At 43.0% G+C, this 21,987-nt stretch overlaps 1 protein-coding gene across 20 annotated transcripts in view; it reads right to left on the reverse strand.

Moving 5' to 3' along the window:
- AMBRA1 (autophagy and beclin 1 regulator 1) overlaps window positions 1-21,987 on the reverse strand; it is a 237,122-nt gene that overhangs the window by 147,187 nt on the left and 67,948 nt on the right. For 17 of the 20 annotated variants that reach the window (XM_066251426.1, XM_066251422.1, XM_066251424.1 and 14 more), the window contains 4 exons: window positions 21,150-21,333; window positions 20,363-20,535; window positions 19,332-19,398; window positions 15,886-17,339 (listed from right to left, as the gene is read on the reverse strand). In XM_066251426.1, the coding sequence (XP_066107523.1) occupies window positions 15,886-17,339; window positions 19,332-19,398; window positions 20,363-20,535; window positions 21,150-21,333 (1,878 nt within the window). The remainder of the gene's footprint in view (window positions 1-15,885; window positions 17,340-19,331; window positions 19,399-20,362; window positions 20,536-21,149; window positions 21,334-21,987) is intronic. The other 3 variants (XM_066251432.1, XM_066251433.1, XM_066251435.1) reach the window with 1 other exon arrangement.

Here is a 21,987-nt window from a genome sequence, read left to right on the forward strand (position 1 = left end):
GAATCAAACCCGGAATTCCTGCACACCAGGCCGACACTCTACTACTGAGCCAACTGGCCAGGGCCTGTGAACCATTTTCAGGATGCCTTTCTTTTCTCCTTTTTTGTCAGAGAGAGGGACAGATAGGAACAGACAGACAGGAACGGAGAGAGATGAGAAACATCAATTCTTCGTTGTGGTTCCTTAGTTGTTCATTGATTGATTTCTCATATATGCCTTGACGGGGGTGAGGGGGCTACAACAGACCGAGTAACCCCTTACTCGAGCCAGCGACCTTGGGCTCAAGCTGACGAACTCAGAGTCTCGAACCTGGGTCTTCCACATCCCAGTCTGACACTCTATCTACTGTGCCACTGCCTGGTCAGGCCAGGATGCCATTTTAATATTTGACACGCTCTTTTTGGTGTAACCATCTGCCTTAAGTCTCTTGTTTTTCAAATTTTGGGAAACACTGTTTCACAAATTTCTGTATCCAATTCAGGGTTCACTTTGAGCTTACTTAAAATTAATGACTCCAGGCCTGACTTGTGGTGGCGCAGTGGATAAAGCATCGACCTGGAATGTTGAGGTTGCCGGTTCAAAACCCTGGGCTTGCCTGGTCAAGGTACATATGGGAGTTGATGCTTCCTGCTCCTCCCCCTGTTCGTTCTCTCTCTCTCTCTCTCTTTCTCTCTCTCCCCCCCTCTCTCTAGTAAAAATGAATAAAATCTAAAAAAGTAAATAAATTAAAAAAAAATTTTTTAAATTAATGACTCCATTGCAAAGTATCTTGCAACCAGAAAACTTTCTCTAGATTAGATCCATGATTTCACCAACTTAGAGTAAAATGGTTGAGAAAACAAGAAATTACGACTTGGTTTGTTTTTTGGTACAGTGGTTTTTTTTTAAACTTTTGTACAAAAAAACTACTAATTCAAAATATTAGCCTAAACCTGTGATGGCGCAGTGGATAAAGTGTCCACTTGGAATGCTCTGGGGTTGCTGGTTCGTAGCCCCAGGCTTGCCCAATCAGGGCACATTTGAGAAGCAACTACATACAACTTGATGCTTCCTGCTCTTCCCCTTCTGCCTTCTTTTCTCTCACTCCTCTCTAAAAAAAATCAATGAATAAAAAAATCTTTAAAATACAAGACTCTGTTGTATTTATACAACTTTTTAATTTATTCTATGATTCTGTTACTTAAGAGTCTAGATCAGGGGTCGGGAACCTATGGCTCGCGAGCCAGATGTGGCTCTTTTGATGGCTGCATCTGGCTCGCAGACAAATCTTTTAATAAAAAAAAAATAGTAATGTTAAAAATATAAAACATTCTCATATATTACAATCCATTCATTTTCTACCACTCATGTTCATGGTCGCGGATGGCTGGAGCCAATCACAGCTGTCCTCTGGTACACCAAATTTTTATTGGATAATGTGTAATGTACACGGGTCACGGGTCGTTGTATGGCTCTCACAGAATTACATTTTAAAATATGTGGCATTCATGGCTCTCTCAGCCAAAAAGGCTCCCAACCCCTGGTCTAGATTATGCCTCTCCATGAACCCGTTTCTTTGGCCAATTATTTCCTGTCTACTACCAAGAACACAATTTTCTACCACTGTGCAAAAGCTCTGTTATGTTTACTTCTCTAGATTTTTAAAACTGTGACTGTGCCAGTGGCTATCCCAGAGTGCTGTTGCTATAAAGCTGAACATCTGTGAACAGACTGTGTTTGTGTGTCTGTGTGTCACCATAACTTCCAGGTACGGTGATGTGACTTCCCTTATATTTCAGCTATTTAAAAATTGTTAAGTTGGAGGATCCTAACAGAAAAATAATTATGTACACAATTTCTCTAATAGATGATTCAGATACTAAGGGTTTGTCCTTTTAGCCATCCCACAGATCAATGTGGGCAGTGTCATATTCATTATATTAACTGGAAAAGGTTCATTACTCGTAGATCACAGTGGCAGATCTCAATAAGATAGCTCCTAGGATGTTAAGTGAGCAGTTCTTCAACAAAAGTGATTGAGGGTACCTGACACGGTGGAGGCACGGTGGATAAAACGTCAACCTAGGACACTGAGGACCCAGGTTCGAAACCCCGAGGTTGCCAACTTGAGCATGGACTCATTTGGCCTGAGTGCAGGGTTGCCAACTTGAGCCCAAAGGTCACTGGCTTGAGCCAAAGGTCGCTGGTTTGAGCAAGGGGTCACTGGCTTAGCTGGAGCACCCTGGTCAAGGCAAGTATGAAAAAGCAATCAATGAATAACTAAACTGCCACAACTATGAATTGATGCTTCTCATCTCTTTCCCTTCCTGTCTGTCTTTCTCTCTCACTTAAAAAAAAATGTGATTGGGGTGATGGAAATTGAAGTAATTGAGTTTCCCCTCTCTTCATAGTTAGTATTCAATATAGTGCAGTAATGTAATACTACTTTCCATTTACACCCATCCTTAGGGAAGAACTTTGTGGTTTTCTACCTTCTGAGTTGAATGTTACAGAAGATATTAAGAAATGTTGGAAGAGGCCCTGGCCGGTTGGCTCAGCGGTGGAGCGTCGGCCTGGCGTGCAGGGGACCCGGGTTCGATTCCCGGCCAGGGCACATGGGAGAGGCGCCCATTTGCTTCTCCACCCCCCCCCTCCTTCCTCTCTGTCTCTCTCTTCCCCTCCCGCAGCCAAGGCTCCATTGGAGCAGGGATGGCCCGGGCGCTGGGGATGGCTCCTTGGCCTCTGCCCCAGGCGCTGGAGTGGCTCTGGTAGCTGTGGAGCGATGCTCCGGAGGGGCAGAGCATCGCCCCCTGGTGGGCAGAGCTTCGCCCCTGGTGGGCGTGCCAGTGGATCCCAGTCGGGCGCATGCGGGAGTCTGTCTGACTGTCTCTCCCCGTTTCCAGCTTCAGAAAAGTGCAAAAAAAAAAAAAATGTTGGAAGAGACCTATAATTTTATTCACATTTTTGTTTTAGAATAATAGTCATTAAAATTAAAAAAAGAAAAAATGCAAAATGCGTTACAATTGCCATCAGAACAAAGAAAGGAAAAGATAAAAAACCATCTTGCTGAGGTGACGTGGTCCAAGGAGACAGGAATACAGAGGAAAACTTAAGAAACGTATGGGAACATGTGTAGGGGAGGAAAGAAAGAAAAAAGACTGACACACCCTCCGATGCAGCAGAGGAAAAGGGCACAATGTTAACAAGGTGCAATTCTCTCTGCATGACAGGGCCATGCTTTCAGCCTTTGATTTCTTTATTAATACAATTTCCTACTGCTGCTCTAACTTGATTTTAATTTTCTGGCAGGTGACACTCAAATCAAGCAGGCTTTTCACTGGAATCCACCCCTCTGTCCAAGGCGCTCTACTCACAGGGAGAGGTAAAAGCATTCTCCAAGATTTGATTTTACACCGTCCATCATTAAAGGAAGGGTGCTTTCAACCTGCATAACCTGACATAACACAGATCAGCTCACTAACGTGTGCTCCAGCCAGCAAAAAGCTTGGCACCCCCACTTTCCCTCTTTGGAAACAGAGGAGGAGTTTATTAATTGTTGCTATTAAAAAGTCAGGCAGCTTCTCAGGTGAGGGGGCTGTCAGCCTGTCAGCCTTCAGCAGCAGGGGAGCCCCTTGTGGATGAATTAGGCGGGATGCGTGGGGTACAGGAAAGGATACTGCAATGTCCAGTGCCTCCCCCTGGTGGAGTCGAATGATAGGACACTTAGAAGACACTTGCCTACACATAATCATCAACACATTTTGCTTGAACTAATGGAATGGTAAGCAATACAAAATTGGAATTAAGTATAAAACATAAGTGTGTGAAGTCAGCCCAATGCAGACTAAGGCACAATGTAAAGTCCACGCCTTGAGTAAATGGGTAACAACTACTCAACTCTTGCTGACTGTTACTACATAGGAGTGCAAGCCAGAACCTTCCACTTTTTTCAACAGAATACAGAAATCTGTATTTATGTGGGAAAAAACCCTCAAAATTTTAGAAACACTATGAGAGCCAAATATACCAGAAGATTATTTTTCAGTCTCTGGGTTAATGTAACAGGGTCACATATAAACACCAAATCTGTGCACATGAACACGTTTGCAAAAGTGCTCACACGAAGGATGAACTGGATTCTCCAAGAGGATGGAGGGAAGCTACCACATAGCTCTAATGGGCTGGGACCAATTACAATAAGCAAATATATTATGCAAACAAACCCCCATACACCTGGTGTTATTGTCTTAGTAAAACCTCCAATGCACTGTAGAGAACTACTCTGAATAAATATAGTAGAGAAGGCAATCTGAGGGGGAAAGAATGAGTACATGGGTAACTGCCCCCAACGTATTTGCAGCACACATATAGATCCCACTGTAGTCCCTGTAACACTCCAACACTGCACTGACAGAAGCGATTACATCTTTTCAAGTTCTCAGTGTGTATACAAAGCACACAGCTTGCTCTACTATTCAGCCTCAGAGAGGGATGATGGGGGATAATTTAGATCAGCCTAACAGGCGCTAATTTGACCTGCAGAGGAGGAAGGGCTGCCTGTCAAGCATACCTCCGGGAGGACCTAGAGGAGCACATCTTCTCCAGCTTGCAAACAATTTCCAAGACATATATAGAACAAGGCTGGAAAACCTTGCTTCGGGGCAGATAACATAGGAAACAAGAAACTTTTTGCATTTATGCCTGTATTAACCATCAAAATAATCTCACAAGAACCAATACTAGAACATCTGGCCCAAAGTAGAAGGAAAAAAGCTCCCTACCTAGCTCTTCGGGGAGTGGGCCCATTACCATAATGCCTTCTACTACTGCAGCACCTGACTCTTCCAAATCATGTTCACAGAAAGCAGGAATTGGTAAACCACTGCCTGTCAGCCAAATTTGGTCTGCTGCTTGTTTTTGTACAGCCCATGGGCTAAGAATGTTCTTAATTTTTAAATAGCTAAAAAATATCAAAAGTAGGCTATTTCATGACGCGAAAATTATATGACAATCACATATGTATCCCTAAGTAAAGTTTTATTGGAACACATCACACACTTACGTATGGTCTATGGCTGCTTTCAAGCTACAGTGCCAAAGTTCAATAGTTGCAGCAGAGACTATATAGCCTACAAAACCTAAAATATTTACTATTTTGTCCTTCACAGAAAAACTTTGCCAACCCTTGATAGAGAGGATATACCTAGGGATTATACAGAATTAAAAAAGGCTCCATCGCCTGACCTGTGGTGGCGCAGTGGATAAGGCGTCGACCTGGAAATGCTGAGGTTACTGGTTTGAAACCCTGGGCTTGCCTGGTCAAGGCACATATGGGAGTTGATACTTCCAGCTCCTCCCTCCTTCTCTTTCTCTGTCTCTCCTCTCTGTCTCTCTCTCTCTCCCTCTCCTCTCTAAAAAAAATGAATAAATAAAAAATTAAGAAAAAAAAAAAAAGGCTCCATCCAGTTGGGCAGGTGAACAGTAAATGTGAAAAAGATTAACCACAATGGTACCTCTCTCTTCCATCCTACATATATTTCTATCCTCACCTCCATCTTCCATCCTTACCCTCATATTGGCAAAGAGAGAAATGGGTTTTCTAACTACCCCTGAAGACAAGTGAGTCAAATATCTAAACGTTACTGCCTTATGATAGGGCAGGATATCTGGGCTCTCTCGGTCATTTAACAAGACTCAGAAGACTATGTGGCTCAAAGTCAGTAAGCAGGTGAAATGTCAGGTGGAACCAAGGTTATGTCTCCCTCGTAAAAAGCTGCCGAGAAGAAAAGTACATGAACACCTCCAGATGGCAGATATTTAGAATAAAACAGAAGTTCTTCTCAATCTGGAAGAGCACATTCCTGAAAAACCAGTGCTAGTAGAATTTTCTACTGAGAATCTTAAGATCTTATGGAAGAAGAAAAAAAGAATAGCATTAGGAATCCCAATCTATAAAATTATGAATATGTATACAATTATGTTTATTAACATAAACAGGAAATAGAAAATGTCTTTTTATACATCTTAAATTAGTAATAATAAATTATTGTAATAATAAATACTATAAAATTACTCTTCATTTATTATTAACGGTCTTCGTACTCTTTGATTCCAGCAATTGCACCTCTAAAAATTCATCCTAGAAACACCTAAACAAGTACACAAAGATGCTGCAGCATTGTTTGTAAAAGCAAAAAACAATCCAGAGTGTACAACAGGAAACACATTAATTATGGTATGTCCAATTGTTGGAATACTTTGCCATTGTAAAAAGAATGTAACATCTAGATAGATCAACATGAAAAAAATGTCCAGATATAATAAGTGAAATGTGTAAATCAGGCATCCCCAAACTACGGTCCATGGGCCGCATGCAGCCCCCTGAGGCCATTTATCTGGCCCCCCGCCGCACTTCCAGAAGGGGCACTTCTTTCATTGGTGGCCAGTGTACTGGATGGAGTACTGTATGTGGCGGCCCTCCAACGGTCTGAGGGACAGTGAACTGGCCCCCTGTGTAAAAAGTTTGGGGACCTCTGGTGTAAATAAACAATGGACAGAAGATTTAGTATGATCCCATTTTTACAAATTCAAAAAATGTGTTTTAGTTTGCATAGAAAAAAATTCTGGAGTTAACACAAATTGTTAATACTGGTTAATATTGTGGAGGAGATTGACTTTCTATAGTACACATATATGTAATGTTTGGATTCTTGAATTTGTACCAATTTTGTAAGCGGAAAAACAGGCACCTCAAATTTTCTATTTATGATCCACTGCTCACTGAATTTTTCACCCTCTTTGTTCCACACGGTTTCAGTAACATGGCATCATGGTTGGGGAAGGAGGTGGTGGCTGCGGCATATTTGTTGCAGATAACAAGCCTATTAAGAGGCTTTATTTCTTTATTTATCTAGCAACTCTTCATCTCTGGCCCATCTAATTCTGACACATTGACTCCTGCTTTCTGGTTTTCACCAGTCTCAATACACAAATTAATCTAAAAATTGTGTGATGCTGGCCTAACCCTAATTTACCCTACTTAGCAAAGCCTCTTCAGTTTATTCTCAATCAGCAGCCCCAGTGATTCTTTTAAAATATAAGCTCATGTGAAGCGCCCATCTGCTTCTCCACCCCTCCCCCTCTCCTTCCTCTCTGTCTCTCTCTTCCCCTCCTGCAGCCGAGGCTCCATAGGAGCAAAGATGGCCCGGGCGCTGGGGATGGCTCTGTGGCCTCTACCTCAGGCGCTAGAATGGCTCTGGATGCAGCAGAGCGACGCCCCAGAGGGGCAGAACATCACCCCCGGTGGGCATGCCGGGTGGATCCCGGTAGGGCGCTTGCGGGAGTCTGTCTGACTGCCTCCCCATTTCCAGCTTCGGAAAAATGAAAAAAAAAACAACAAAAAAAAACAAACAAATAAAATATAAGCTCATGCCACTCCACTTTCAATGGCTCTCAAATCACTCAGAATAAGAGGTAAAATCCCTTAAACAGCTTAGAAGGCCCTGCACAATCTAGTCCCATTACCTCTCTCACTTCATCTCTATCACGCCATCCGTGGCTGTGCTCCAGCCAAACGTCTCTGAGATTTTGCATTCACTCTTCTCTCTGAATAGAATGTCCCCAATATCTACAGAGTTTACTCCCTTGCTTACTTGAGGTCTCTATTCCAGTGTTATCTTATCAAGACTTTCTCTCATGACCCTTTTAACACTACAAACTTCTACTCCGGCACCTCCTACATTTTAAAATATTTTTCTCCACAGAACTGATCACCACCTGGCAGCTTAGATATTTATTATCTTGCTCCTATTAGAACAAGAGATTTATTGCTAGTGCCTAAATCATATCTGGTACATAGTAGGTGCTTAGTAAATATTTGTTAACTGAAAGAATAAACAGAGATCAATAAGAGTAAATTTTTTACCAGCCCAATTCCCAGGATTATAGTAAGAGCCATCCATGATCACGCATGGGGCAACCCTCTTTGTAAGCATCAGCTTCCTCTTCTAAGGCCTGGGTTTACCTTCCGCCAGCTTCCCTTACTCTCTTAAAACTAAGCTGCTTAAATTCCACCATCAGCTGCCTGACCAGCAGTGGCACAGAGGATAAAGCATCGACCTGGATCACTAAGGCTGCCAGTTCGAGACCCCCGGCTTGCCTGGTCAAAGGCACATATGAGAAGCAACTATGCTTCCTGCTCCTTCTCCCCCCTGCCTCCCTCTCTAAAAATCAACAAATTAAAAAGAAAATCACACAGACAAAAAAATTTCACCATCAGCTTTGTCTTCTTTTTGATTTCTCAATAGCTAGTTCTCTTTTCCCATCAGGAATGTCATGGTTTGCCCATAACACAGAGGATTCTTCCCTATTCTTTGTCCTCCAACACCAAACTTCTGAGTAAGAACTCAAAAGTTAGGGTTTATTATTATGTAAATACCAAAAGCAATAACTTCAATTTTTTTAGGGTCATAATTAGAGGTAAAGCATAACATTTTTTGTGTGTGGCAGAGACAGAGAGAGAAACAGATAGGGACAGACAGACAGGAAGGGAGAGAGATGAAAAACATCAATTCTTTGTTGCGGCTCCTTAGTTGTTCATTGATTGATTTCTCATATGTGCCTTGACCAGAGGGCTACAGCAGACCGAGTGACCCCTTGCTCGAGCCAGCGACCTTGGGTCCAAGCTGGTGAGCTTTTGCTCAAACCAGATGAGCCCGCGCTCAAGCTGGCAACCTCGGGGTCTCAAACCTGGGTCTTCCGCATGCCAGTCCGATGCTCTATCCACTGCGTCACCACCTGGTCAGGCAAAACTTTTCTTAATATAAGGATTCTACCTCCCAGAAAAAAGGAACTTAAAATCTCAAAACCAAAAAAAGATCTATCCTAATAATGCATGGACTCCAAAACAAAAAAGATGAGCAGCTACTTTCTCAAACCCAAAATACTCTACCTTCTAAGCAAATTCAATGAAAGCCTTCCCCAGAAACTGCAAGATACATAAAGCACCAATGGGAAACAGAACCGTCACATTTAATTTGTTTTACTCATATCTAATTTGGACTTTATCAAAACTTTACAAGACCGAGTATGCCGTCATTGAGGCCGTAGACAGTCTTTAAGGAGAAAAGTAAAATAACAGCAATGCCTGACAGAGATATGAGTATCACTGAAAGGTCAAACCAAGACCAACAAAATGGTCTCAAGAGGAAGTTGTATCTGATGTCAGTATGCTCAAGAAACGTGAAGGGCCTGAGTCGTCACTGGGAGCCAATATGAAGGACAGCTGACCAAGCACATAAGACTTATTACAACCTGACCAGGCAGTGGCGCAGTGGGTCATCGGACTGGAATGCAGAAGACCCAGGTTCAAGACCCCGAGGTCGCCAGTTTGAGCGCGGGCTCATCCGGTTTGAGCAAAGCTCACCAGCTTGGACCCAAGGTTGCTGGCTTGAGCAACGGGTTACTCGGTCTGCTGAAGGCCCACGGTCAAGGCACATATGAGAAAGCAATCAATGAACTAAGGTGTCACAATGAAAAACTGATGATTGATGCTTCTCACCTCTCTTGTACCTGCCTGTCTGTCCCTATCTGTCCCTCTCTCTGACTCTCTCTGTTAAAAAAACAACCCAAAAAAACAAAACAGACTTATTACAGACTTCAGGACAACCAATACACAAGTTAGAAATGTAGCACAACAGTGAAACAGAGGAATACATTTTAAGTCACCATGACCTCAAGTCACAAAAGGTGTCTTTCACGTGCTCAAGGTAATGCCACTTCATTTACACAAGTACTTACTGAGCCAACCACTCTCTATAAGACTAAAGGATATAATATAACAAAGGGTCTTTTTCCTCCCTTTATTACTAAGAATAACAAAAACGATTTACACTGCATAGTGGATCATAGGGGATGTAATTCCAATTTCATTTGTTCAATGCAACTACCATTTGTTAAGCACCTACTATGTGCCAGGTTGTATTCTAGGTACAACAAGGATACAGACATAATCATTGCCTTCAGAGAGATCCTTTGGCAGAAAGGGAAACAAATACTCTTCTGTCATGGGTGCAATATTACAAGGAAGTATCTATATCTAGTACATAAGCAGCAAAGAAGAGGAAGTGATTATTTGGAGCAGTCAGGGAAGGTTTCCCAAAGGAAAAGGTGACAGCTGTGCTAGATTTTGAATAATAAATTGTATATACTTCCTATCCGAAGAAACTGGGAGGGATTTTTGATAAATAAACCCTTCAGACCCAGTTAGGTTAGCAGCACAGAAAAACTACTCATGTTGGACCCCTCTCTGTATTATAATCAAGCTGAGAAAACTAGTACCTTCCCGATTTCTAGGTCACCTTCTCCCTCTGTGAACCTACAACTAGCCCTGAAGACACATCCATTTATTTCTCTCTTCCTCCCTCCCTAGATAGTCCCCATGTGCCAAGAGCTGAAGGATCAAACAAGTTAGTTGGCCTATGAAGCCTCAAGAGGCTTCAGATTGCTCCAAACTCCAAAGCGATTCCCTCACAAAAGTCTAAAAAACACTCTTGATCTCTAATCAGTACTTCCTTTAAAAAAAATTTTTAATTTATTCATTTTTAGAGATGGGAGAGAGGGAAAGAGAGAAAGAGGGGAGGCAGGAAGTATCAACTCTCATATGTGCCTTGACCAAGCAAGCCTAGGGTTTTGAACCGGTGACCTCAGCATTCCAGGTCGATGCTTTATCCACTGCGCCACCACCAGTCAGGCAAATGAGCACTTCCAACTCTAACCTTCAATGTTCCAGGTCAAATTTTATGGTGTAAGCATCAATGTCCTCCCCAATCTTCATCTATCATAAGGGAAAAGTAAAGTTCGAAAGATGTCAGTTCTCAGAACACACTCATCTTACTAGATATTTCAGAGCTAATAAGGCCTTGTCAACTATCTAGAGAAGGAATGAAGAAACAATTTATTTGAGGCAGATCTAACCCAATATTGATCTTCCACTTGTTGGGATTTTAACAGTGAACTTCCCTAATTGAGATCACTTTAAAAAGACTAATCATGCAGTTCTATGGGCAAATTACTAAAGTGTTTTCTCCTGTCTCCCTAAAAACAATTGTGTTATTGACATTTCTACCCAGTGACAATAATTACAAATGCTCTGTGAGACCTCTAATTTCTTACAATGAGACTTGATTGAAGAACCACTCAGTTAATGATCTATAAGAGCCTGACCAGGTGGTGGCACAGTGGATCAAGCATCAGTCTGGCACGCAAGACTCAAGTTCGAAACCCCAAGGTCATCAGCTTGAGCGCGGGCTTATCCAGCTTGAGTGTACAGTCGCTGACTTGAGCATGAGATCATAGACATGACCCCATGGTCCTGGATTGAGCCCAAAGGTCACTGGCTTGAAGCCCAAGGTCGCTGGCTTGAGCCCAAGGTTGCTACCTTTAGCAAGGGGTCACTGGCTCAGCTGGAGCCCCTGGTCAAGGCACATATGAGAAAGCAAGTAATGAACAACTAAGGTGCCACAACAAAGAATTGATGCTTCACATCTCTCTCCCTTCCTGTCTGCCTGCCTGTCTGTCTCTTTGGCAAAAAAAAAAAAAAAAAAGCTTAAAAAAGAAAAAAAGAAAGATCTATAAGAGCAAATGAAATTCTGATGGTGAAACTGCTATATAAAAGCACTAATTCTGCCTGACTGGGCAGTGGCACAGTGGATAGTACGTCAACACGGGATGCTGAGGACCCAGCTTCAAAATCCAAACAAGGTCTTGTATTGTATCCTGTCATCAGCTATGGGATCTCCAGCTTGAGCATGGGATCACGGACATGACCCCATGGTCACTGGCTTGAGCCCAAAGGTCACTGGCTTGGCTAAAGCCCCCCCCCCATCAAGGCACATATGAGAAAGCAATCAATGAACAACTAAAGTGCCACAACTACAAGTTGATGTTTCTCATCTCTCTCCCTTCTTCCCCCACTCCCCCTCACTTAAAAAAGAAAAAAATAAGAAAGCACTAATTTCAAATAAAGTGGAGGAAAAAATGGCCTCTTTAGGACCCACGGATTTGAATCCCACCTTTGCTACAAGTGCCTCTTCACTGTCATTTCCTGTCTCCTCATCTGTTTTTTCATCGTAAAAAAAAAACCCCCACAAACAAAAACCCTGCACTTTAAAGCTCTAGGCTTTCTCTAGTTTTAAGATGCCATTTAAATAGTTTTCTCTTTTTTCCTAATAGCAGGTCACAGAAACTCCTGCTTCAAAAGGCCACAATATCCTAATCATCTCCTACTAGATCGCAGGCTATCTGACCCCGCAAAAAGTTTCTTGTGGTGAAGCAAAGGGAATGCCACTCAAGTTATAAATTGTAAACTAGAGTCAGATTATACAGAAGGCTTTCCCTCCACTGCCACAGGCAAAAGGAGACTAATGTATTTGTTATTACCAATATAAACCTACACTAAAATACATACTAGTGTTTACCTCTCTCATTATTTGCAGCACTATTAATTCTCTCAAAGCACCAAGGATCAAAACATACCTCTTTAGTCTCTCACCCACTACAAGGCCAAAAAAACCTTCTCCCTTCAAGGAGAGGTATACATACAGTTACACCTTTTCTTCCCTACCATTAGACTAGTGGTGGCAGCAGGAGCAGCCCAATACTGACACCTGCTGGGGAAATCCAAACAAGGTCTTGTACTGTACTCTCATCAGCTAGTGTTCCTGTGGGTATTAAGTGCTTTCTGCTAGAACGTAGCCACTTAATTTATAAGGACATGGTGGCCCTTCTTCAAAGGGTGCGCACTTAGAATATTTTTAAATATATGTCATCTTTTAGTAGAATGTTGGCACTTATGGTACACCTCATTCTACCTAGCGCATCTAAAAGGGACTCCATAAATGATGTAACCACTGTATTAATATACATTTTTACAATGATAACGTGTTATTTGTATATTTTAAAATTTAAAAAGCATATATGTAAAATTGGTTACAACAAGGTGACAAGGGACTCCATTTCCTACAACATACATTTTTAAATGCCAGAACTCTATTTAAACCACATTTTTTTCTCTACAAAAATTGTTGGTAGAGCCTTAATAGTTCTAGATTTTAAATTGCCTGTTTTATTAAGAAGTGATCATTAATATTTTAGTCACATGTGGCTATTTATATTTAAATTAAATTTTTAAAATTTAAATGTAGTTCCTCGGATCACATTAGCCATTTCAGATGGACATTAAGATTACTTACTGTCCTGGACAACACAGATATAGAACATTTCATCACTGTAGAAAGTTTTATTTAACAGCATTTCTCTAGACAAACATTATCAGAGTATCTTCAGACAAAATTATATAACATCTAAGTGGGGGAACTGGAGAGAGGATAAAAAGGAAAGAAGGCTGGCCAAGTATTGTTAAGTTTTGAAATCACATGATAGATATATGAAGGTTTGTTTACTATACTTTCCTCTTCATTTTTACATATTTGAAGATTTTCATAAAAGTTAAAAGAAAAATAAATAAAAACGGTTCAACTAAATATGAGGCTATCCCACTAGGAATATACCATAGAGGGCAGCTTGGAAAAAAATCTTGAGTCATCAAACCAGAGTTCAAATTCCCACTCAATGCCCTATTATGGAACCTTTAACAAGACACTTCAACTTCCCTAAGCCTCACTTTCTTCAACAGTAAAATGGGAAGTTTAATACCTGCCTTGCACACAGTTGTTGTGGGAATCAGAAATACACTGCTCACAGAAATTAAGGGATGAGGGAACATGCCGATACTCCAGTATTTTCAGCCTTTTGTATATTTTGCATCTCATTTGCATAATTGGACAACCTTTTTGTGAGTTGTCACTTGCTTTTCTAATGTTCTTGTTTAATAAAAACCAAATGCTTTTTTATCGCTTCGTATTCATTTTGAAATATCCCCTAATTTTTGTGAGGAGTATAATTAACACAAAGCAAGAACACAGTGCCTAACACATAGTAGGCACTCAGTAATAGATACCTCTATTACCAAACAGACTTTATTTTAAACCACTCAGGTATCTCTCAGGACAACAATGAAGAGGTCCTGCTGGAACAAGATGGACCAAGGCTGAGCAGAAGCCCACTGGTACTATACAGGCACTCGTAGGCAGACCAGTAAATGAAGCCAGTCCCTTTACATCTACTTTAATTTTTTTAATTTTTATATACTGGTTTTAGTGAGAGAGGAAGGGAGAAAGAGGGAGAGATAGGAACACAATGTTCCTGTATGTGCCCTGATCGGGTATCAATCTGGCAACCTCAGTACTTCGGGATGATGCTCTAATCAATTGAGCTATCTAGCCATGACTCTTTACAGCTACTTTTCATAAACATTCTGAATGTCTACTATATGTCAGGCACTGTGTTTGCTACCTTCTCTCACGACAAAGGGGACGAATAGAGTCCCAGGCTCCAGATGTAAGGTAAAATATTCCAAAGCCAGTAATTCAGGAGATGTTAATCCAGAACTGGTCTCAATCACATAGCCATAACAACCTCTCTTACTTTATCCTTTACATCCAACCAAATTTCCCTCTGTTCCCCTTAGTAACCACCTACTATCTTGCATACACTACATGCCCTTTCCTCCCTTAGTATGTGCTGTTCCGCTAATATAAAAAGTCCCTTCTCTACATCCTATCCATCTTTCAGGTCTTGATTTTGTAAAGCTTTTTCTGTACTGTTCCTTTTCCTGAAATTATACTACATTTAATCTCAATAACAATGAAGCATTCGGTATTGTACATTTTTTATATAACTTCATGTAAATAAGTCTTGCCTCTACAATAACACTGTTTACTCCCAGTGGGCAAAGACCAGGTATTTGCTTCTTTTGTGTTCCCCATAGTGCCTAGCACAGATTGGAACAATCGTATACATTCAACAAATTGTTATTAACTGGGTAACTCTCTAAAGCACCCTCCCGAAATAACAAGCACATTATGTGCACAATCCATATTCCCTCCCTTGCTGGAAGCTTATGTCAGATAATTTCAACAGAGGATACAAGGCAAAGCAATATGCTGCTTGGATCTAACAGGCATATTCTGGGAGTTGGTGATTACGCTAGATTTGACCTTTACAGAATTCAGAAAGACATCCCTAATAAATCAAGATAGATGCACACAGAGCCATACATGGAACATGTGGTGGGCGACTAACTACGCCCACACTGTTTCTTCCATGAAAGAGTTGCCTGGGATGCCGATCTGGGTACGGAGAAGCCTTCCTTCTTTGGAATCTTCTTCCCCACCCTGAGGTGAATGTCCATCTGGAAGATTTACTAAAAAAAAAAATCTTAACTAAACAACCGACTTGCTGTCCAAAAAACATATCTCCAAAAATATGAACTGTCCTTGATATATATGTATCTTTCTATGTCAAGATACATTGCTCCGAAATATAAGATTTAAGAGGTAAAAACAAAGTGACACAAGAAGAGCCAATACACGAATCTGTCCCAAGCAGGGTTCTCTTTTGCTACTAATTTCTAGGCACACTGAGACATTTTATTTCACAGTCACTAGTACTGAAAATAAATCCTTCAGAAGGTCAAAAAGCTGGGCAGAAGATGTCAATGGTTCTATTTTTTCATCTCATTCTTCTCTAACCCAATCTGTACTCTCCTTTATGGCTAAAGGTCACAAAAAAGGAGCTAGCAAGGCCAACTCCCTCACACGGCTACGCCCTATCCTCTCTCCCAGCACAGCAAGGTATTCCAGAAGATGCAATGGAAGCTAAGGAGAGCCAAACCAAATGCATGGGTCTCAGACACTCCAGCTCCAGCCACAACACCTGCAGGTCTGAAGGAAGAGATACAAGGCGAAAAGTAAGGGATGCAGGAGAAGACAGAAAGCACCTGCTCACCTCCTGAGTGAATCTTCCTCAGAGCTTTCCTCAGTCATATCCTGATGTAAGGCCTCCTGTGATACAGTTCCAGTTCTGCTGGACTGGGTGTAAATTCTTTCCCAGTGGCCTGTCTCCTGGTTGAAGGCCACCCCCACAGTCCTCTCCTCCTGCGGACTAGCAGAGCTGCTCAACTCCAGCCTGCTGGAGCTGGGCGTTTGGCCCTCAGTCCGCTCGAGAGGTGGCAACTGGCTGCCACTTGATGGCATGCCCTCGAAGGTACTGGAGACCTGCCAGGAGGAGCTGGCCTCGCCAGAGGAGTAGTTAGATGTGGTTCTTTCCCAGCGCAGGGTATCGTTGTTAAAGGTCAGGAGATTGTGGCAAGCACGGCAGTGATTCAGGTGGCCACGGGACAGGTTAGAGTTGTTCTCACTGCTGTGTGGGCTGGGCTGATGGGAGGGACCAGGCCTCTCAGATTCAATGTTATTGTTGAGCATTTCCTGGGTCTGTTGGGTCTGGGGGGCTTCCCCATTCAGGCTCTGGTCCAGCTCCTGAAGCCGGTCATACTCCAAAAAGAAGCGTCTCAAGTCACATGGAAGCTCATGGCGAATGCTGCCCGGATTGTTTTGGCTGGAGCCATTCCCTCCATCTGACTCAGCTGCCAACCCTGAAGCTGGAAAACCCCTCCCTTCTGTAGCGGAAGTGTACACAGACGCCTGAGAGCCACCTTCCTGCTGTCGCAGCACAGACAGCAAACTCACTGACGAGGCACTGGTCCTGGGCGGGGGCATGGATTCCGCCTCAGAGCGGGAGTTCAGACTGAGCACTGTCCGGGTCCACTCAGAGCCTGTCAGCCCGGGGGCTATGTCTCGGTGATACCTAGATGGGTGGCTAGACAAAGGGCCTCCCAAAGAGCGACGGGTGGGACCCAGACTGAGGTTGCGGAGCGTGTTGCCAGCAGTGTTGCTCGGGACTGTACTGAAGGCAGACGGCCGGTTCAGGAGGCCCTGGTCCTGCTGCGTTGACGAGGCCTGCTCCGGGGGATGGAAGGGCTCGGTCTGTACAAAAGAAAAGGAAGGGGTAGTAGCCCTGGCAGAAGCAGGGGGGACACTGTCCTGGTGTGGCAAGAGGGAAGGAACTCGAGTGCCAGAGCAGCGGCTGCAAAGGCACAGGATCCCAAGGTGCTGGCAGCACTCAGCTGTGGGGTAACTGACCCGCTGGCGGAGCCTGATGTAAGCGGAAGTCCTGGGGCGCTCCGTGGAGGGCTGAGGGGGAGGCGGTGGGGGTGAGGGGGTAGCAGAATCTTGCACTGTGCTTTGCTCTCCCACCTGGATGCCAGAGGAGCGAGAGGACAGCATGTGCAGGAAATTGTGGAGGAGGGGCGTCCGGCGAACTGGCTGTGATTGCAGGAGGGCACGCTGACGGTAGTGGGATAATTCTGTTCCGTCTATGGGGATCTCTGGTTCGTCATCACCCTGTAATGTGGACCAAGGTGGAGCAGAGGAAGAGCAAAGGCCGTTAGGTAGAAACTCCAGGTAAACCAAAAACAGCTACTGATAATCATCCAAAGAAAATCTTTATAGATAACAACTCAATCTCCGAGGCACTGAGAACTGGCTTCAGATTTAGAATCATCATATGGTATTAAGTTACTTCCAATTAGCAACATTTCTGAATGAGTACAGCTGGCAAACCAATTCTCTTACAAAAGGCATCTCTCTAACACAGAAGCAGTGAGTGGAAGCAAAATGTTAAACAGCCCGAGACACATAAATGATATTCCATCAACACTACCTGGTGTCCTCGCTATGTAGCTCAGTTGGTTAGCCTTGGTCGTCAAACTGCGGGTCGTGAGCCACATGTAGCTCTTTGGCCCCTTGTGTGCAGCCCTTCCACAAAGGGTACTCCACTCTAATTAAGTTAATAACAAGGTAGCTACCTATGTAGTTTAAGTTTAAAAAATTTGGCTCTCAAAAGAATTTTTTTTTTTTGTATTTTTCTGAAGTTGGAAATGGAGGCAGTCAGACAGACTCCCGCATGCGCCCGCCCGGGATCCGCCCAACCGGGATCCACCCGGCACGCCCACCAGAGGGTGCTGTTCTGCCCATCCGGGGCGTAACTCTGCCACAACCAGAGCCATTCTAGCGCCTGAGGCAGAGGCCACAGAGCCATCCTCAGCGCCCAGGCAAACTTTGCTCCAATGGAGCCTTGGCTGCGGGAAGGGAAGAGAGAGACAGAGAGGAAGGAGAGGGGGAGGGGTGGAGAAGCAGATGGGCGTTTCTCCTGTGTGCCCTGGCGGGGAATCGAACCCGGGACTCCCGCACGCCAGGCCTGAGCCAACCGGCCAGGGCCTTCTCAAAAGAAATTTCAATCGTTGTACTGTTGATATTTGGCTCTGTTGACTAATGAGTTTGCCGACCACTGGTCGGGAAGTAGGGAGGTTGCCAGATCAATCCCCATGGGGACACATACAGAAACAGATCAATGTTCCTGTCTCTTTCTCTCTCCCCCACGCCTTCCTCTCTTGCTAAAATCAATAAATAAAATTTTAAAAAATAAAAATACTTTTTAGCCTGACCAGGCGGTGGTGCAGTCGGACTGGGATGCAGAGGACCCAGGTTCGAGACCCTGAGGTTGCCAGCATGAGTGCGGGCTCATCTGGTCTGAGCAAAAGCTCATGGACCCAAGGTCACTGGCTTGAGCAAGGGGTTACTCAGTCTGCTGTACCCCACGGTCAAGGCACATATGAGAAAGTAATTAATGAACAACTAAGGTGTCGCAACGAAAAACTGATGATTGATGCTTCTCATCTCTCTCCGCTCCTGTCTGTTCCTATCTATCCCTCTCTCTGACTCTCTCTCTCTCTCTGTCTCTGTAAAATAAAAATAAAAAACTTTTTAAAAAATAAGAAAAAGAGCACCTGGCCAGTTAGCTCAGTCAATTAAGAGCATCATCCCAAAACAAGGTTGTGGGTTTGCTCCCCAGCCATGGCACACACAGGAAGCAACCAAAAAATGCACAAATGAGTAGAATAACAAATGCTTCCCTTTCTTCCCTGTCTCCCTAAAAATCAATAAAAAGTAAGCTTTGGCCAGTGCTTGGTTGGTTGGAGTGTCATCCCGGAGCAAGGGGGGTTGCTGGTTCGATTCCCTGGTTGGGACACATATAAGAGCAGCTCAATGGTCCTGCTCTCTCTCCCTGCTTCTCTCAAAAACAAAACAAAAAACAAAAAAGCAAAAACAATGCCTGGTTACTTCTAATGAGGTGATCACCCAAAGATTTTGGAATTGACTCCCTTGTCATGATTATAGCTGTAACTTTGAATACAGTCTGAAGCTAGTTTTGAATTTTGACTAGAGAGAAACACTTGAGCGTTGAAAGTTAAAGTCCAACATAATCAGAATTAGAGCACTAGTTTAGAAAATAACCTACAGTTTAGATGTAGTTAGAACTGTTGATTAACTTACCTGCTGATTAGAGGGATTAACAATTGCTGTAAGTAAGTAGTGTCCAAGAGGATCAAATCTCACCAGCCTAAAAACAGGGAACAAAGAGGCACAGAGACATGCGTAGAGAGATTACGTGAACCAAGAGGAAACGTGTTCAAATTTACAGCAATCATCACTGGTAATGTTGCAATACTCAGGTATCCACTTCCCTAGAGACTTTCAAAACTTTTCAAAGAGATTAAAATAGTAAGACTCAATACTTTTTGTTATCTCCTCATTCTTGCCAGAATAAGGAAATTGTATCACAAAAATGATTTCAAAAAACACCCAGGCTTCTACCTGGGAAGCCGCTACATTAAGCATATGTTTGCTCATACCTAGGAGCTCATCATAGGAGTAAAGCATAGAGCTCTCTGCCGCAAGTTCAGTTCTTCTCTCATATGGCAGCTACACTGGCAAGAGGACAAGTTCTGGTGGCATCAAGTAATATAGATGAATCTTTAAGCTAGACTAGATTAGCTTATATCCAACTCTAATAGCAAGATGATCAAAGAAAAACAATGCATCAACTTTAATTCATGCAATGTGAGTGCTGATTTTGAGGGCTAAATAAGTTATCAACTGGCATATCTGATACATACTTACATTTCCCTCTTTCAGTTTGATAAACACAGATAACCAGAGATGAGCAATTATCCATCAAGCTACCTACCACCTAAACACCTTCCAGGTTTCTCAAAAAAAAGGGCTCTATTCTAAATCCAGATAGCTTTGAACCTAAAAAAGATTCTAACAATCCCGGTCTTCAGAGGCACTAAAGATGACTTCAGAGACCAAAAGATGATGCCAATAACGAACAGCTAAAATTAACAAAATGAACTGCTTCCCAGCTGACTGGACAGCTGCTTACAAAGTAGGAGGAGCTGTAGGGATAAATAAAACCTGCCCTGAGCAGGAATAACACAATCTGTCTGAGGTGAAAGACAAGTATAAATGTTCTTGGCCATGCTAATCCTATGCCAGACATCACTGGTGGGCAGAGGACTCACCGGACCCGTTCCATCTCACTAGCTGTCTTCACTACAGCAAAGGGCTCCCGCCGACTCCAATCCCAGAAGTGAATCTCATTGGCAGTGGCAATCAGAAGGAGCTGAGCCGTAGGGTGGAAAGCCAGAGAGGCAATTGCATTGTTGCTGTCTGTGAACCAGCTTTCACTGCCACCCTATGAATGAACCAACCCAAATATTCTCAGGTTACAAGCTGCCAGCAAACTGGATGTCAATATCAAGACAGGTCCATATTTTAGGTAAAATGACTATAGCAGGGCCTACTTTAAATGTCCTCTGTAAAACAATGTAGAAAATCAGTGATCAAGCAGTGTCACCCATTTATCAGAAAAATATTGCTGTCAGCTCAGTTCTGCAAGTCTTCTACAAGCCATAAGCAATGAGCATCAGCACAGTTCCTGTTTCTGAGACCTGAGGAAACTCAAGTGGGTGCACGGCACGGTGCACAACAATCCACTAACCATTCACTAGGACAAGGAGCATACTGCTTTGAGGCTCATGATCAGAGTACAGTACAATGCTTGCTGTAAAATAACAAAAAGCCATCCTGAACACATCTTAGAGCATGGACTGATGGAAAAACAGTTACATAGGGTGCTCATCTTTAAATGGAGGACTATGAACTAGACTTGCTATCACTTAAGTAGGCAATGACTACCACTAACTTGGATGTAGTCCTAAGAACCTGGATAGTCTCTCCTCCAGAGTCAAGAACCCAATGGTAAACAAGTCTCAGCATTTTGAATACCAAAGAAAAGGAAACACTTACATGTAAATCCCAAATCCTAACCTCCCCATCCAGGCAGCCAGAAGCAATAAGGCCTGAGATGGTGGGATGGAAAGTGACACACCAAGGAGTACGGCGGTGTCCAATCAGAGAATGAACACACTTGCCAGTCTTCACCTCCGTAATATAGATATTGTGGTTCACATGGGTGGAGGCCAAAAGAGTCCTGAGGAATCAGAGTACAAAGTCAAGGTGAAGCATGTAGGAGGGTAACAAACCACCAGCTTTGGAAACATAGAACATTGGTGCTATTTCTCATTCCAGCATGAAAAAAACTACACCTTGGGCATTACAAACAAAAATATTCTGCACTTTAAAAGATTCTGAATTCTGCCTGACCAGTGGTGGCACAGCGGATAAAGCATCAACCTGGAACGCTGTGGTTACCTGTTCAAAACCCTGAGGTTGCTGGCTTGAGTGTAGAGATGATGGCTTGAGCATAGGATCATCAACATGATCCCAATGTTGCTGACTTGAGCCCAAAAGTTGTTGGCCTGAGCAAGAGGTCAGTAGCTCTGCTTGAGCCCCCAATCAAGGTACATATGAGAAGCAATCAATGAACAACTAAAGTGAAGCAACTTCTCCCTCTCTTCCCTCTCTCTCCCTCAATCTCTCAAAATCAATTTTAAAAAAAGGAAAAAATAAATAAAACATTCTCTGAGTTCTACACATTGTCCCTAAATGACACATACCTCCTTCAGAGAATATTTTTTTCTAGCTGGAAAACTATCGCAGCACTGGTAGTCTGTATTGCACAGGCAAAGGATAGTTAATGAAAAACTTTCCAAGTTTTGACTTGCATAGCTCATAGTTTTCCTTG

Source organism: Saccopteryx bilineata, chromosome 1 (assembly GCF_036850765.1).
Source record: "Saccopteryx bilineata isolate mSacBil1 chromosome 1, mSacBil1_pri_phased_curated, whole genome shotgun sequence".
Lineage (NCBI taxonomy): Eukaryota > Metazoa > Chordata > Mammalia > Chiroptera > Emballonuridae > Saccopteryx > Saccopteryx bilineata.